Source organism: Ammospiza caudacuta, chromosome 31, assembly GCF_027887145.1.
Source record: "Ammospiza caudacuta isolate bAmmCau1 chromosome 31, bAmmCau1.pri, whole genome shotgun sequence".
Lineage (NCBI taxonomy): Eukaryota > Metazoa > Chordata > Aves > Passeriformes > Passerellidae > Ammospiza > Ammospiza caudacuta.
This window is the reverse complement of record NC_080623.1, coordinates 3,841,439-3,859,339: the sequence shown is the minus strand read 5'-3', so window position 1 is coordinate 3,859,339 and position 17,901 is coordinate 3,841,439. Positions and strand designations below refer to the sequence as shown.

General features: G+C 63.6%; 1 protein-coding gene across 1 annotated transcript; it reads left to right on the top strand.

Moving 5' to 3' along the window:
- The first annotated feature begins 3,987 nt into the window (after nt 1-3,987).
- Nucleotides 3,988-11,915, top strand: SUOX (sulfite oxidase). Its single transcript, XM_058822084.1, has 5 exons — nt 3,988-4,304; nt 5,017-5,128; nt 5,208-5,451; nt 6,981-8,156; nt 9,870-11,915. The coding sequence occupies exons 2-5, from the start codon at nt 5,097-5,099 to the stop codon at nt 10,122-10,124; spliced, it is 1,707 nt and encodes a 568-aa protein (XP_058678067.1). The 5' UTR covers nt 3,988-4,304; nt 5,017-5,096; the 3' UTR covers nt 10,125-11,915.
- Nucleotides 11,916-17,901: the final 5,986 nt, after the last annotated feature.

The following is a 17,901-nucleotide window of genomic DNA, read 5'->3' as shown; positions in this document are numbered from 1 at the left end:
GCTCCACCAGGATCCTCCTGGCTCCTCCAGACTCCACCAGGATCCTCCAGATCCCACCCGGATCTTCCAGACTCCACCAGGATCCTCCAGATCCTTCCTGGCTCCATCAGATCCCACCTGGACCTTCCAGACTCCACCAGGATCCTCCTGGCTCCTCCAGACTCCACCAGGATCCACCAGATCCCTCCTGGATCCTCCAGATCCCACCTGGACCTTCCAGATTTCACACGGATCCTTCAGATCCCTCCTGGATTCCCCCAGAGGTCACACAGATGCTCCAGACTCCACCAGGATCCTCCAGATCCCTCCAGGCTCCACCAGATCCCTTTTGGAGTCGCCAGAGCCCCTCTGGCTCCACCAGCCCCCGCCTGGATCCCCCCAGCCCCTCCTGGATCCCTCAGATCTCCTGAGATCTCCTCAGATCTCCTCAGATCTCCTCAGATCTCCTGAGATCTCCTCAGATCCCTCTCTGGCAGCACCGGGTCCAGGACTGGACTCTCGGGGACCCCGCGGGGCCTCGGACGCTTGGACACCCCCAGATTCCTCCTGGACACCCCCAGATCCTCCTGGACACCCCCAGATCCCCCCTGGACACCCCCAGATCCCCCCTGGACACCCCCAGATCCCTCTTGGACACCCCCAGATCCTCCTGGACACCCCCAGATCCCTCCTAGATCCACCTTGATCCTGGGATTTGGGGGTCCCAGGAGCCCCCCAGGGGTCTCTGGGGGGTTTTGGTTGCTCCTTGTGGATCCTCATGGACCCTCCTGGATCCCAGGATCTGGGGGTCCCAGAGCCTCCTGTGGATCCCTCCTGGAGCCCCCCCAGATCCTCCTGGAGCCCCCCCAGGTCCTCCTGGATCCCAGGATTTGGGGGTCCCAGGAGCCCCCCAGGGGTCTCTGGGGGGTTTTGGTGGGACAGGAGCTGTGGTGGCACCGTGTGAGAACCCAAGTGCTTGGGGACACTGAGGGGACACTGAGGGGACACCTGGGGGGACACTGATGTGGGAGCTGGGGTGGCTTTGTTGGGATGTCCCCATGGTCATCCTGGCCATGGTCACTCCATAGGGGTGTCCCCTCAGTGTCCTCAGCCATGGTCACCTCCCAGGGATGTCCCCTGAATGATCTTGGCCGTGGTCACCTCCCAGGGATGTCCCCTCAGTGTCCTCAGCCATGGTCACCCCCCAGGTGACGTCCCCCAGGTGGTCCCAATGGTGGCCTCGGTGTCCCCTCAATGATCCCAGTGATGACCACAATGTCCCCTCAGTGGTCCCAATGGTGGCCATGATGTCCCCCATGTGTCCCAGCCATGGTGGCCCCCCAGGTGACATCCCCAGCTGGTGCCAGTGGTGGCCTTGATGTCCCCTCAATGGTCCCAGTGGTGGCCTCAGTGTCCCCCAGGTATTCCTGGCCCCCAGGTGACATCGCCCAGATGGTCCCAGTGGTGGCCTTGATGTCCCCCAAGTGGTCCCAGCCATGGTGGCCCCAATGTCCCCTCAATGATCTCAGTGGTGGCCTCAATGTCCCCCAGGTGACATCCCCCAGGTTGTCCCAGTGGTGGCCTTGATGTCCCCTCAGTGGTGGCCACAATGTCCCTTCTGTGATCTCAGTGGTGGCCTCGATGTCCCCAGGTGTTCCCAGCCATGGTGGCCCCAATGTCCCCTCAATGTCCCCTCTGTGGTGGCCTCAGTGTCCCCTCAGTGTCCCCTCAATGTGCCCTCAATGTCCCCTCAGTGTCCCCTCTGTGGTGGCCCCAATGTCCCCTCAATGTCCCCTCAATGTCCCCTCAGTGTCCCCTCTGTGGTGGCCCCAATGTCCCCTCAATGTCCCCTCAATGTCCCCTCAGTGTCCCCTCTGTGGTGGCCTCGATGTCCCCAAGTGTTCCCAGCCATGGTGGCCCCAGTGTCCCCTCTGTGGTGGCCTCAAGGTCCCCTCAGTGTCCCCTCAGTGTCCCCTCAATGTCCCCTCTGTGGTGTCCCCAATGTCCCCTCAGCGGTCCCGGTGGTGGCCTCGATGTCCCCAGGTGATCCCAGCCAGGGCCACCCTCGGGTGTCCCCCAGTCCCCTCCCAGTGTCCCCAGTTTGTCCCTGTCCCTCTTTGCCCTTCACGCTCAGACGTCCCCTGGCGCTGTCCCCGTGTCCCCAGGGTGGCAGTGAGGGGACAATGAGGGGACAATGAGGGGACAGTGAGGGGACAGCAGGGCCACCCCCCTGCCCTTTGTCCCTCTGTCCTTGTCCCTTCTGGGCCCTCGGTGTCCCCACCCTGTCCAGGGGACACCTGGGGTGCTGCCACCCGAGTGGGGACACCCCAAAGTGGTGGCACCTGAGAATTTGGGGACACCCAGAATTGTCCCCTCGGGCACGGGGGGTGGCGGCTGTGGGGTGGAGGGACCCGGTCCCGTATGAAGCCCCTGGGGACACCTTGGGGACATTCCTGGGACCACCTTGGGGACATTCCCAGGGCCACCTTGGGGACATTCCCAGGGCCACCTTGGGGACATTCCCGGGGCCACCTTGGGGACATTCCCAGGGCCACCTTGGGGACATTCCCGGGGCCACCTTGGGGACATTCCCAGGGCCACCTTGGGGACATTCCCGGGGCCACCTTGGGGACATTCCCAGGGCCACCTTGGGGACATTCCTGGGACCACCTTGGGGACATTCCCGGGGCCACCTTGGGGACATTCCCGGGGACACCTTGGGGACATTCTGGGGACATTCCTACTGTTCCAGAGCCTCTGGACTTGGTGACATTGGTGTCCCCAGGGTGGTGACAGAGCCCGCTGAGTCCTTGTCCTGTCCCCACCCCTGGGGACACCTTGGGGACACTCCCAGGGCCATTCCCAGGGACACTCCCAGGGCCATCTTGGGGACACTCCCAGGGACACTCCCAAGGCCACCTTGGGGACACCTCAGGGCCATTCCCAGGGACACTTTTGGGACACTCCCAGGTTCATCTTGGGGACACTCCCAAGGCCACCTTGGGGACACTCCCAGGGCCACCTCAGGGCCACCTTGGGGACACTCCCAAGGCCACCTTGGGGACACTCCCAGGGCCACCTCAGGGCCACCTTGGGGACATTCCCGCGGCCACCTCGAGGCCACTTTGGGGACGCTCTTGGGGCCACCTTGGGGCCATTTTGGGGACATTCCCGGAGCCACCTTGGGGACATTCCCGGAGCCACCTTGGGGACACTCCCGGAGCCACTTTGGGGACATTCCCTGGGACACTTTGGGGACATTCCTGGGGCCACCTTAAGGCCATTTTGGGGACATTCTCAGGGCCACCTTGGGGACACCTGAGGGCCATTCCCGGGGCCACCTTGGGGACACTCCCAAGGACACCTTGGGGACATCTCAAGGGCACCCTCAGGGCCACCTTGGGGACACTCCCAGGGCCACCTTGGGGACACTCCCAGGGCCACCTTGAGGCCACTTTGGGGACATTCCCGGGGCCACCTTGGGGACATTCCCAAGGCCACCTTGGGGACATTCCCAGTGCTCCAAAGCCTCTGCACTTGGTGACATCGCTGTCCCCAAAGTGGTGACCCAAACGGTGACACCGCAGCTCCTGCCACCCTTTTTATTTTATTTTATTTTATTTTTATTTTTTCCCTTTTTTTCTCTCTTTTTCCGCCTTTTCCCCTCGGATTTTCTTTCTCTCCTCGGTTCATTTCCGTTGTTTTTTTCTCCTCGCTTTGGGAAGCTCCTCCCTCGCCGTGAAATAACAATCGTGGTGACCACACCCTCGGGGCGCTGATTTACCCGTGTATTTAATGTAAAGTAAAAAAAAAACACAACAAGGACAAAAAAAAAAAAAAAAAAACCAAAAAAAACCAGGAAAAAATCCCCAAAAAAGCGAAAATTCCCAACTTTTTGTGTGCCAAGGGAGGGGACAGGCGACAACACCGGGGCCATCCGGTGCCAGCAGCCGCTGCCAGATCGCAGCCCTGCCCTGATAACGCTTATCAGAGTTCACAGCTGCCTGCTGGCTCCTTTTTTTCCCCGTTTTTTTCCCTTTTTTCCCGGTTTTTTCCCCCAAATTCCCAGCGGGAATTTCGGGCTGCGCTGCTCCTTTAAATCTGCGGGGCCGCTTTAAGACCCCCGGTGGTTGGCGTGGCGTTGCCGTTTTAAACCGGCGGTGGTGGGGCCCACCGTGAGCGAGGCCACGCCCACTGGGCCCCCGTTAAAGTAAATAGAGAGGCGTGGCCAGGTGAGTCGCGCTCTCCTCGAGGCCACGCCCATCGCCCCCCTCTTAAAGGGGCCGCGCCCACGGCGACATCGCGGGACCGGAACCGTTACGCAGGTGCGCGGCGGGGACAACCGTGAGCGGGAACAACCGGGAGAAGGAAAAACCGGGATGGGAGCAGGGCGGGAAAACCGGATCGGGATGGGGCTGAGGGAGGGAAAAGCGGGAACTCGTTGGGGCTGCGAGAAAACAACGGGACCGGGAGGCGGTTTGGGGACAACCGGCGGTGGCCTCGGCCTACGGCGGGGACAACCGGGGCCGGGATGGGGCTGGGGAGGGGAGAACCGGGACCGGGGTGGCGGCTGGGGAGGGGAGAACCGGGACCGGGGTGGCGGCGGGGAAAGTGAAAATCGGAACCGGGATGGAGCTGGGGGAGGGGACAACGGGGACCGGGATGGGGCTGGGGAGGGGACAACCGGTACCGGGATGGGGCTGGGAAAAACCGGGAACAACCGGGCAGGGGACAACGGGGACCAGGATGGGGTTGAGGAGGGGACAACCGGGACCGGGATGGCGTTGGGAGCAGGAAGAACCGGGACCGGGATCGGGATCGGGACAGGGTTGGGGAGGGGACAACCGGGACCGAGCGGGCTGGGGACAACGGGGACCGGGATGGAGCTGGGAAAAACCGGGACCAACCGGCACCGACTGGGTGGGGACACACCGGGCACCGGGCTGGGAACGGTGCTCGGGTCACGGAAGGGCAGAAGCGCAGCGGAAACCGCGGTTGTGTCGCAGCAGAGTCGCTGATTTTCGCTTTCCCCGGCAGCGCCAGCGGAGCCGTTTCCCGGTACCCGGTGTCCGGTGCCCGCCCCAGCCGCGCTCTCCCGTCCCGCCGCCGCCGCCGCGATGCTGCTGCTCCGGGCCATGGCCGGCCGCAGGTAGGAACGGGGGGCTCCCGGTGTCCCCCCGGTGTCCCCCCGGTGTCCCGGGGCCGCTGTAACCCCGCTGTCCCCGCAGGCTCCCGCCGCTGATGCGGCCGCCCCGCGGCTGCTCCCGGTTGGCCGCCGGTAGCGCGGCCCCGGAGGGACACCGGGAAGGGAACCCGGGGGGACACCGGGAAGGGAACCCGGGGGGACACCGGGAAGGAAACCCGGGGGGACACCGGGAAGCGACACCGGGGGGACACCGAGGAGCGGCCCCGGTGCTGGCGGCGCTGCTCGGGCTCGGCGTCGTTGTGGCCTACGGAGAGCGGCGGCGGAGGGTGAGCGACACCGGGGCCGGTGGCACCGGGAGGGGCGGGGACAGCTCGGGGTCCGTCCCCGTGCCGGGGACACCGGGGTGGGGTTGGATCCCGGCGGGAGGCGGCACCGGAGGGGCGGAGCCCGGGGAGAGGTGACACCGGGACAGCGGGAACGGAGGGGGGGTGGCACCAGGGGTGGCACCGGGGCTGGATCCCGGGGAGAGGGGGTGGCACCGGGACAGCGGAACGCAGAACGGGGGTGGTGGCACCAGGGAAAAAGGTGGCACCGGGAAAGGGATCCCGAGCAGGGGGTGACACCGGGACCGGGGTGACACCGGGACAGCGGGAACCCAGAACCGGGGTGGCACCAGGACCGGGGGATCCCGAGGCAGGGTGACACCGGGACAGAGGAATCCCGGGACAGGGTGACACCGGCACAGGGGTGACACCAGGAAAGGGACATCCTGGGGACGGGGTGGCACCGGGGGAAGGATCCCGGGGCGGGGGGGTGACATCGGGACAGGGAGATCCTGGAGCGGGGGTGACACCGGGACAGGGGTGACACCGGGACAGGGGTGACACAGGGGCGGAGGTGACACCGGGACACCGTGATCCCGGGGCGGGGGGACACCGGGACAGGGGGGGACACCGGGACAGGAGGATCCGGGGCATAGGTGACACCGGGACAGAGGAATCCCAGACAGGGGGATCGTGGGGCGAGGGTGGCACCGGGACCGGGGTGACACCGGGACAGGGGTGACACGGGGACAGGGGTGACGCCGGGATAGAGGAATCCCGGGACAGGATGACACCGGGACAGGGGTGACACGGGGGTGGAGGTGACACCGGGACAGGACGATCCTGAAGAGGAGTTGACACCGGGACGGGGCATCCCGGGCAGGGGTGACACCGGGACAGAAGCGGGGTGACACCGGGACACCGGGATCCCGGACAGGAAGATCCCGAGCAGGTGTGACACCGGGACAGGGTATCCTGGGGCAGGGGTGACACCGGGATCCCAGGACAGGGATGACACCGGGACGGGGTGACACCGGGACTGAGGGATCCGGGACAGGGTGACACCAGAACAGCGGGATCTCGGGGCAGAGGTGACACCAGGACAGGGGTGACACCGGCACAAGGAGATCGCGGGGAGGGGCGACACCGGGACAAGGGTGACACCGGGACAGGAGCGGGGGTGACACCGGGACACCGGGATCCCGGACAAGGGTGACACCGGGACAAGGGTGACACCGGGACAGAGTGATCCCGGGCAGGGGTGACACCGGGACAGGAGCGGGGGTGACACCGGGACACCGGGCAGGGTTACACCAGAACAGCGGGATACGGGGGCAGGGGTGGCACCGGGACAAGGGGATCCAGGACCGGGGTGACACCGGGATCCAGGACAGGGTGACACCGGGATCCCGGGCGGGGGTGACACCGGGACAGGGAAATCGGGGACCGGGGTGACACCGGGATCCAGGACAGGGTGACACCGGGATCCCGGGATCACGGGTGGGTCCCGCTGACCCTCCCGGTGCCCGCAGACCGCCCAGGCCGCCCGGGCCGCCCCCGCCCCGCCGTTCCCCCGTTACACGCGGGCGGAGGTGGCGCAGCACCGCACGCCGGCGGATCGCGTGTGGGTCACCTACGGCACCGACGTGTTCGACGTTACCGAATTCGTGGAGCTGCACCCGGGGGGACCGGACAAGATCCTGCTGGCGGCCGGGGGGGCCCTGGAGCCTTTCTGGGCTCTCTACGCCGTCCACAGCCAGCCCCACGTCCTGGAGCTGCTCCGCGACTACAAAGTGGGCGAGCTGAGCCCCGAGGAGGCGGCGCCGCCACCGGCGGACAGCGCGGACCCGTTCGCCGGGGACCCCCCGCGCCACCCCGCGCTGCGGGTGAACAGCTCGAAGCCTTTCAACGCCGAGCCGCCCCCGGAGCTGCTCACGCAGAGCTTCCTGACGCCCAACGAGCTTTTCTTCACCCGCAACCACCTCCCGGTGCCCGCCGTGGAACCGGCGTCCTACCGGCTGCGCGTGGAGGGGCCCGGCGGCCGCGCGTTGTCGCTGTCGCTGTCGGAGCTGCGGCGGCGCTTCCCGAAGCACGAGGTGACGGCCACGCTGCAGTGCGCCGGTAACCGGAGATCCGAGATGAGCCGGGTCCGCCCGGTTAAAGGGCTGGCGTGGGATATCGGTGCCATCAGCACGGCGCGCTGGGGCGGAGCGCGGCTCCGGGACGTGCTGCTGGCCGCCGGTGTCCGCGACGGCGCCGAGAACGGCGAGTGGCACGTGTGCTTCGAAGGGCTGGACGCGGACGCTTCGGGGACGCCGTACGGAGCGTCCATCCCGTTAAAACGGGCGCTGAGCGCCGACGCCGAGGTGCTGCTGGCGTACGAGATGAACGGGCGGGAGCTGCCCCGCGATCACGGGTTCCCGGTGCGCGTGGTGGTGCCCGGGGTGGTCGGGGCGCGGAGCGTGAAGTGGCTGCGGAGCGTGGCGGTGTCGCCCGAGGAGAGCCCGAGCCACTGGCAGCAGAACGACTACAAGGGCTTCTGTCCGTCCGTGGATTGGGATTCCGTGGATTTCGGGGCCGCGCCCGCCATCCAGGAGCTGCCGGTGCAGTCGGCGATCACCGAGCCGCGGCCCGGAGCGGCCGTGCCCGCCGGGGAGCTGACGGTGAAGGGATACGCGTGGAGCGGAGGAGGAAGGGAGGTGGTCAGGGTGAGTGGGGAAAGGGGAGGGGGAAAATGGGGTGGGGGCAAAGGGAACGAGAATGGGGGCGGGGGGGAAATGGGGTGGAGGGAAAGGGGATAGGGGGAAATGAATGGGGTGAGGAAAATGGGGAATGGGGATGGGAACGGGGAATGGGATGAGGAAAATGGGGAATGGGAATGGGAATGGGGAATGGGGGAATGGGGTGAGGAAAATGGGGAATGGGGATGGGAACGGGGAATGGGGGAATGGGGTGAGGAAAATGGGGAATGGGGATGGGAACGGGGAATGGGGGAATGGGGTGAGGAAAATGGGGAATGGGGATGGGAATGGGAACGGGGAGTGGGGGAATGGGGTGGGGGGAAAATGGGGTGGGGGAAAGGGGAACGGGAATGGGGGGGGGGAATGGGGTGGAGGGAAAGGGGATAGGGGGGAAATGGGGTGAGGAAAATGGGGAATGGGGAATGGGGCAAGGATGGGAAATGGGGAATGGGGATGGGAATGGGAACGGGGAAAGGGGAATGGGAATGGGGGAAATGAAGTGGGGGGAAATGGGGTGGGGAAAATGGGGACGAGAATGGGGGAAATGGGGTGGGGGAAAAGGGGATGGGGTGGGAGAATGGGGATGGGAGAAAGGGGAACGGGAATGGGGGGAAATGGGGTGGGGGAACAATGGGATGGGGGAATGGGGGAAAGGGGGGAATGGGGTGGGGTGGAATGGGGAAATGGGGTGGGAGCAGGATGGGAGCAAAGGGGATGGAGGTAATGGGATGGGAGAGTGAGGATGGATAGGAAAAATGGAGTGGGGGAATGTGGATGGGATGGGAAAAATGGGGTGGGGAAAATAGGAAAGAGAATGGGGGGAAATGGGGTGGGGGGAAAGGGGAAAGGAGGGAAAATGGAGTGGGGGGAACGGGGATGGATAGGAAAAATGGGGTGGGGGAAAGGGAATGGGGAAGGGGGATAGGGGAATGGGATGGGAAAAATGGGATGGGGAAAATGGAGTGGGGGAGAAATAGGATGAGGGAATGGGAATGGGGGAAAGGCAATGAGGTGGGAGCGGGGATGCGGTGGGCAAAATAGGGTGGGAGGAAGGGGGATGGGATGGGGAATGGGGTGGGAGTGGGGTGGGGGCAAAGGGGGTGGGGGAATGGGAATGGGGGGGAGAAAATGGGAACGGGAATGGCAGAAAACGAGGTGGGGGAATGGGATGGGGGAGTGAGAATGGATAGGAAAAATGGAGTGGGGGAAACGAGGGGGATAGGGGAATGGGGTGGGAAAAATGGGATAGGAAAAGGGGGATGGATGGCAAAAATGGGGTGGGGGAACAGGACAGGAAATGGGGATGGGGGAATGGGGTGGGGAAAGGGAAATGGGGTAGGGATGGAAAAAATGGGAGATGGGGAAAAGGGGATGGGGAACGGGAATGGGAGGAAAGGGGGTGGGGAAAGGGGAATGGGGAATGGGGTGGGGGAAAGGGGGATAGGAAAGGGGGATGGGATGGGCAGGGATGAGAAATGGGATGCGGGAAATGGGGCAGGAATGGGGGGAATGGGATAGGGGAAACAAGGGGGTTGGGGAATGGGATGAGGGAACGGGGCAGGGAAAATGGGGAAAGGGGAATGTGTTGCTCGACTATGGACGGATTTGGCTCAATGCTAATTAACTACCGCTAATTAACACCAATTAGCCATCTCCACGGTAATTATCTCTGTCTCGCAGGTGGACGTGTCGCTGGACGGGGGCCGGACGTGGCGCGAGGCTGAGCTGGGTCCGCGGCCGGAGCGGGGCCGGGGCTGGGCCTGGGCGCTGTGGGAGCTGCGGGCGCCGGTGCCCGCGGGGGCGCGGCTGGAGATCGTCTGCAAGGCCGTGGACCGGAGCTACAACGTCCAGCCCGACACCGTGGGGCCCATCTGGAACCTGAGAGGGGTCCTGAGCAACGCCTGGCACCGCGTCCCCATCACCGTCACCAAGTGAGGGACACCAGGACATTGGGGTATTGGGGCTTTGGGGACATTGGGGACACAGCAGGGACATTGGGGACATTGGGGACACCAGGGACATCAGAGCTACAACGTCCAACCTGACACCGTGGGGCCCATGTGGAACCTGCTCAGCAACGCCTGGCACGGGGTCAGTGTCACCGTCACCAAGTGAAGGACATTGGGGTATTGGGGACATCGGGGACATCGGGGACACAGCAGGGACATCGGGGACATTGGGGACATCAGAGGTACGACGTCCAAGCGGACGCTGTGGGGCCCATCTGGAACCTGAGCAAGGCCTGGCACGGGGTCAGCGTCACCGTCACCAAGCGAGGGACACTGTGAGGGACATTGTCACCTGGACATCGGGGTATTGGGGACATCGGGGACGTCAGGTACAGCAGGGACATTGGGGACATCCGGAACCTGCGCGGGGTCCCGGCACCAGGTCAGTGTCACCGTCACCTGCTGAGGGACATCGGGGACATCGGGGACATCCGGAACCTGCGCGGGGTCCTGAGCAACGCCTGGCACTGGGTCAGTGTCACCGTCACCCAGTGAGGGACATCGGGGACATCGGGGATCCCTGCAGATCAATGGCATGTGTGGAACCTAAAGGGTTCCATGGCTTCAAAGAGTCCTGCAGACCCCAAAGTGTCCTACAGACCCCAAAATGTCCTAGAGACCCCAAAATGTCCTACAGACCCTAAAATGTCCTACAGACCCCAAAGTGTCCTACAGACCCCAAAATGTCCTACAGACCCCAAAGTGTCCTGCAGACCCTAAAATGTCCTAGAGACCCCAAAATGTCCTACAGACCCCAAAGTGTCCTAGAGACCCCAAAATGTCCTACAGACCCCAAAGTGTCCTACAGACCCCAAAGTGTCCTACAGACCCCAAAATGTCCTACAGACCCCAAAGTGTCCTACAGACCCCAAAATGTCCTACAGACCCCAAAATGTCCTAGAGACCCCAAAGTGTCCTGCAGACCCCAATGGGTTCCATGGCCCCAAAGTGTCCTAGAGACCCTAAAATGTCCTAGAGACCCCAAAAGATCCTGCAGACCCCAAAGTGTCCTATGGACCCCAAAGAGTCCTGCAGACCCCCATGGGTTCCATGGCCCCAAAGTGTCCTGCAGACCCCAAAGAGTCCTACAGACCCCCAATGGGTTCCATGGCCCCAAAATATCCTACAGACCCCAAAGTGTCCTACAGACCCCAAAATGTCCTACAGACCCTAAAGGATTCCAGGGCCCCAAAGTGCCCCACAGACCCCAATGGGCTCTACAGACCCCAATAGGTCCTGCAGACCGCCAGCTTCTATTGACCCCAAAAGGTTCCACAGACCCCAAAAGGACTTTATGACCCCAAAAGGATTTTATAGACCCCAAAAGGTTCCACAGACCCCAAAAGGACTTTATGACCCCAAAAGGATTTTATAGACCCCAAATGGTTCCACAGACCCCAAAAGGTTTTTATGGCCCCTCAAAGGATTTTATGGCTCCCTAAAAGATTTTATGGACTCCAAAAGATTTTATGGACTCCAAAGGATTTTTATGAACCCCAAAGGGTTCTGGTGACCCCAAAGATTTCTGCGGCCCCGAAGGATCCTGCGGGTTCCTGCAGCCCCACAGCTCGAAGGTCAGCAGGGTTTTATGGCCCCCGCACTTTTATGGCCCCCACACTTTTATGGCCTCAGGGTTTTATGGCCTCGGGGGTTTATGGCCCCGGTTTTACACCCCGATGTGTGAAAGTGCCTCCTGCCATAAAGATTTGGGAACTTTTATGGGTTCGGTGCCTTCCTGGGGCAGTGAGGGCGGGGGGGATGGGGGGTGGGGGCGGTTCTGGGACCCTCTGACCCTATAGGGACCCCCTGACCCTATAGGGACCCCCTGACCCTACAGGAACCCCTGGGACCCCTGACCCTATAGGGACCCCCTGACCCCATAGGCACCCATGGGACCCCCTGACCCTATAGGGACCCCTGGGACCCCTGATCCTATAGGGACCCCCTGACACCATAAGGACCTATGGGACCCCCTGACCCCATAGGGACCCATGGGACCCCCTGACCCCATAGGGACCTATGGGACCCCCTGACCCCATAGGGACCTATGGGACCCCTGACCCTATAGGGACCCATGGGACCCCAGACCCTATAGGGACCCATGGGACCCCCTGACCCCATAGGGACCCATGGGACCCCCTGACCCCATAGGGACCTATGGGACCCCTGACCCTATAGGGACCCATGGGACCCCCTGACCCCATAGGGACCCATGGGACCCCCTGACCCCATAGGGACCTATGGGACCCCTGACCCTATAGGGACCCATGGGACCCCCTGACCCCATAGGGACCCATGGGACCCCCTGACCCCATAGGGACCTATGGGACCCCTGACCCTATAGGGACCCATGGGACCCCATAGGACCCCATGGCATGATGGAACCCCCTGATCCTATTGGGATCCCCTGACCCTAAATAACCCCCTGACCCTATAGGGATCCATGGGACCCCTGACCCTATAGGGACCCCCTGACCCTATAGGGACCCCTGGGACCCCTGACCCTAAATAACCCCTGACCCTATAGGACACTGGGACCCCATAGGACCCCATGGCATGATGGAACCCCCTGATCCTATTGGGATCCCCTGACCCTATAGGGACCCATGGGACCCCTGACCCTATAGGGACCCCCTGACCCTATAGGGACCCCTGGGACCCCTGACCCTATAGGGACCCCTGGGACCCCTGACCCTATAGGACACTGGGACCCCATAGGACCCCATGGTATGATGGAAGCCCCTGATCCTATTGGGACCCCCTGACCCTATGAGATCCCCTGACCCTATAGGGCCCTGTGACCCCATGGGACCCCTGACCCTATGGGACCCTTTGATCCTAATAATGCCCTGACCCTACAGGGCCCTGTGACCCTTGTAAGCCCCTGACCCTAAAAAACCTCCTGACCCTATGGGACCCCCTGATCCTATGGGATCCCTTGGTCCTGTAGGGCCCTGTGACCCCACAGGAACCTCCTGACCCCAAATGACCCCCTGATCCCCGTTATCGATCCCCTTTATCAATCCTCGTTATCAATCCCTGCTCTCACTCCCATTCTTGATCCCGTTATCAATCCCCATTATAAATCCCCAATATCACTCCCCGTTATCAATCCCAGATATCGATCCCATTATAAATCCCCATTCTCACTCCCGTTATCAATCCCCGTTATCAACCCCCGCCCCATCGACTCGCTCGGCACTCCCCGCTCGATTCTCTCCGCGCACTTCCCCCCCCCCCCCTCCGTGCCCCATCGACTCTCTCGGCGCTCTCCCCTTGCGCTGCCGCCCGCTCGATGCTCTCGGCGCGCGGCGCGGGGCCGGAAGTGGCGGGGGCGGGGGGGGGGGGCCCGGGGCCTCCTCAGGAGCCGCCGCCGCCGCCGCGCCCGGACCCCCCCGGACCCCCCCGCACCGGCACCGGCACCGGCACCGCCGCGCCGCCCCCCCCCAGCCCCGGGGGGGCCTCCCGAGCCCGCCGCGGCCCCGCCGGTGAGAGCGAGCGCCGCGCGGGCCGGGCCTGAGGGAGCGGGGCGGGGAGCGGGGGCGCGGCCTCACGGGGTGTCCGAGCACCGGGAGGGGCGGGGGGGGGGCGCGGTGACCCCCCCGGATGGGTTGGGGGCGTCCGGGTGAGGGAGGGGCGGCGGGGGCTCTTCTGAGGGGGGGCGCGCCCCCCTGACACCCTCAGGGGGTTTTGGCGGGCTCGGAATTTGGGGAGGGGTCCTTGAGGGTGTCAGGGCCGGATTTGACGGGGGTCTCCTCTTTTTGCGGGGGGGTTGTGTCTCCCCAGCTGTGTTTTTTTGGGGGTGCTGTTCTGAGAGGGGGCGCGTCCCCCTGACACCATCAGGGGGTTTTGCCGGGCTCGGAATTTGAGGAGGGGTCCCTGAGGGTGTCAGGGCTGGATTTGAGGGGGGTCGTGTCTCCCCGGGGGTGTCAGCGCTGTTTTTTGAGGGGGGGGCTCCGTGTCCCCTCAGGAATTTTGGCGGGCTCTGATTTTGGGGGGGGTCGCTCCCCTCATTTTCTGAGGGGGGGTCGCGTCCCTCTGACACCCTCAGGGGGTTTTGACGGGCTCGGAATTTGGGGAGGGTCCCTGAGGGTGTCAGGGCTGGATTTGAGGGGGGTCGTGTCCCCCCGGGGGTGTCAGTGCTGTTTTTTGAGGGGGGGGCTCCGTGTCCCCTCAGGAATTTTGGCGGGCTCTGATTTTGGGGGTTCGTGTCCCCTCATGTTCTGAGGGGGGGGCGCGGACCCCTGACACCCTCAGGGGGTTTTGACGGGCTCGGAATTTGAGGAGGGGTCCCTGAGGATCTCAGGGTCGGATTTGAGGGGGGGGGGTCGTGTCCCCCTTGAGGTGTCAGCGCTGTTTTTGGGGGGGGGTCTGGTCTGAGGAGGGGGCGCGTTTCCATGACGGTCTCAGGGGGTTTTGGCGGGCTCGGAATTTGGGGAGGGGTCCCTGAGGGTGTCAGGGCTGGATTTGAGGGGGGGGTCGTGTCCCCCCGGGGGTGTCAGTGCTGTTTTTTGAGGGGGGGGCTCCGTGTCCCCTCAGGAATTTTGGCGGGCTCTGATTTTGGGGGTGCTCGCGTCTCCCTCAGGGGATTTTGGGGAGGGGTCCCTGTCCTCTCTGAGGGTCTCAGGGCTGGATTTGTGGGGGGGGGGTCTGGTTATTTTAGGGGGGGGGCGTGTTTCTCCCCTCAGGTCTGGATTTTGGGGGGTCTTGAGGGATCTTTTCTGAGGGGGGGCTCGCATCCCTCTGACACCCTCAGGGGGTTATGCCGGGCTCGGAATGTGGGGAGGGGTCCCTGAGGGTGTCAGGGCTGGATTTGAGGGGTGTCGTGTCCCCCCGGGGGTGTCAGTGCTGTTTTTTAAGGGGGGGGCTCCGTGTCCCCTCAGGAGTTTTGGCGGGCTCTGATTTTGGGGGGGGTCGCTCCCCTCATTTTCTGAGGGGGGCTCGCATCCCCCTGACACCCTCAGGGGGTTTTGGCGGGCTCGGAATGTGGGGAGGGGTCCCTGAGGGTGTCAGGGCTGGATTTGAGGGGGGTCGTGTCCCCCCGGGGGTGTCAGTGCTGTTTTTTAAGGGGGGGGCTCCGTGTCCCCTCAGGAGTTTTGGCGGGCTCTGATTTTGGGGGTTCGTGTCCCCTCATGTTCTGAGGGGGGGGCGCGGACCCCGGACACCCTCAGGGGGTTTTGGCGGGCTCGGAATGTGGGGAGGGGTCCCTGAGGGTGTCAGGGCTGGATTTGAGGGGGGTCGTGTCCCCCCGGGGGTGTCAGCGGTATTTTTTAAGGGGGGGGGGGCTCCGTGTCCCCTCAGGAATTTTGGCGGGCTCTGATTTCTGGGGGGGGTCGCTCCCCTCATGTTCTGAGGGGGGGGGGGGGTCGCGTCCCTCTGACACCCTCAGGGGGTTTTGGCGGGCTCGGAATTTGGGGAGGGGTCCCTGAGGGTGTCAGGGCTGAATTTGAGGGGGGGGGGTCGTGTCCCCCCGGGGGTGTCAGTGCTGTTTTTTGAGGGGGGGGCTCCGTGTCCCCTCAGGAATTTTGGCGGGCTCTGATTTTGGGGGTTCGTGTCCCCTCATGTTCTGAGGGGGGGGCGCGGACCCCTGACACCCTCAGGGGGTTTTGACGGGCTCGGAATTTGAGGAGGGGTCCCTGAGGATCTCAGGGTCGGATTTGAGGGGGGAGGTCGTGTCCCCCTTGAGGTGTCAGCGCTGTTTTTGGGGGGGGGTCTGGTCTGAGGAGGGGGCGCGTTTCCATGACGGTCTCAGGGGGTTTTGGCGGGCTCGGAATTTGGGGAGGGGTCCCTGAGGGTGTCAGGGCTGAATTTGAGGGGGGGGGTCGTGTCCCCCCGGGGGTGTCAGTGCTGTTTTTTGAGGGGGGGGCTCCGTGTCCCCTCAGGAATTTTGGCGGGCTCTGATTTTGGGGGTGCTCGCGTCTCCCTCAGGGGATTTTGGGGAGGGGTCCCTGTCCTCTCTGAGGGTCTCAGGGCTGGATTTGTGGGGGGGGGGTCTGGTTATTTTAGGGGGGGGGCGTGTTTCTCCCCTCAGGTCTGGATTTTGGGGGGTCTTGAGGGATCTTTTCTGAGGGGGGGCTCGCATCCCTCTGACACCCTCAGGGGGTTATGCCGGGCTCGGAATGTGGGGAGGGGTCCCTGAGGGTGTCAGGGCTGGATTTGAGGGGGGGGTCGTGTCCCCCCGGGGGTGTCAGCGCTGTTTTTTGAGGGGGGGGCTCCGTGTCCCCTCAGGAATTTTGGCGGGCTCTGATTTTGGGGGGGGTCGCTCCCCTCATTTTCTGAGGGGGGCTCGCATCCCCCTGACACCCTCAGGGGGTTTTGGCGGGCTCGGAATGTGGGGAGGGGTCCCTGAGGGTGTCAGGGCTGGATTTGAGGGGGGTCGTGTCCCCCCGGGGGTGTCAGTGCTGTTTTTTAAGGGGGGGCCTCCGTGTCCCCTCAGGAGTTTTGGCGGGCTCTGATTTTGGGGGTTCGTGTCCCCTCATGTTCTGAGGGGGGGGCGCGGACCCCGGACACCCTCAGGGGGTTTTGACGGGCTCGGAATTTGGGGAGGGGTCCCTGAGGGTGTCAGGGCTGGATTTGAGGGGGGTCGTGTCCCCCCGGGGGTGTCAGCGGTATTTTTTAAGGGGGGGGGGGCTCCGTGTCCCCTCAGGAATTTTGGCGGGCTCTGATTTCTGGGGGGGGTCGCTCCCCTCATGTTCTGAGGGGGGGGAGGGGTCGCGTCCCTCTGACACCCTCAGGGGGTTTTGGCGGGCTCGGAATGTGGGGAGGGGTCCCTGAGGGTGTCAGGGCTGAATTTGAGGGGGGGTCGTGTCCCCCCGGGGGTGTCAGTGCTGTTTTTTGAGGGGGGGGCTCCGTGTCCCCTCAGGAATTTTGGCGGGCTCTGATTTTGGGGGTGCTCGCGTCCCCCTCAGGGGATTTTGGGGAGGGGTCCCTGAGGGTCTCAGTGCTGGATTTGAGGGGGGGGTCTCCTCTATTTGAGGGGGGGGTCGTGTCTCCCCAGCACTGTCAGGGCTGTGTTTGGGGGGGGGTCCGGGCTGTATTTTTGGGGGGGTGTCTGATATTGGGGAGGGGTCTGGGCTCTATTTGAGGGGGAGTTCCTGATTTTTTGGGGGGTCCAGGCTGTATTTTCGGGGGGGGGCTCCTGTCCCTTTTAGGGGACTGTGATTTCTTTTGGGGGGTCCTTTTCCCTTTTAGGGGAGGTCCCTGACTTTTGGGGGGGGTCTCTGATTTTTTTGGGGGGTCCTTTTCCCTTTTGGGGGGGGTCTCTGATTTTTGGGGTGGTCCTTTAACCTTTTGGGGGAGGTCCCTGATTTTGGGGGTCCTTTTCCCTTTTGGGGGGGGTCTCTGCCCCTTTTTAGGGGGGTGTCCCTGATTTTTTGGGGGGTCCTTTTCCCTTTTGGGGGGGGGTCCCTGATTTTTTGGGGAGTCCTTTTCCCTTTTGGGGGGGGTCTCTGATTTTTTGGGGGGTCCTTGATCCTTTTAGGGGTGGTCCCTGATTTTGGGGGGTCCCTGATTTTCCCTTTTGGGGGGGGGTCCCTGAGTTTTGGGGGAGTCTGATTTTTTGGGGGGGTCCTTTTCCCTTTTGGGGGGGTTCCTGATTTTTTGGAGGGCTCTCTGATTTTGGGGGAGTCCTTTACCCTTTTAGGGGGGGGTCCCTGATTTTGGGGGGTCCTTTTCCCTTTTGGGGGGGGTCTCTGATTTTGGGG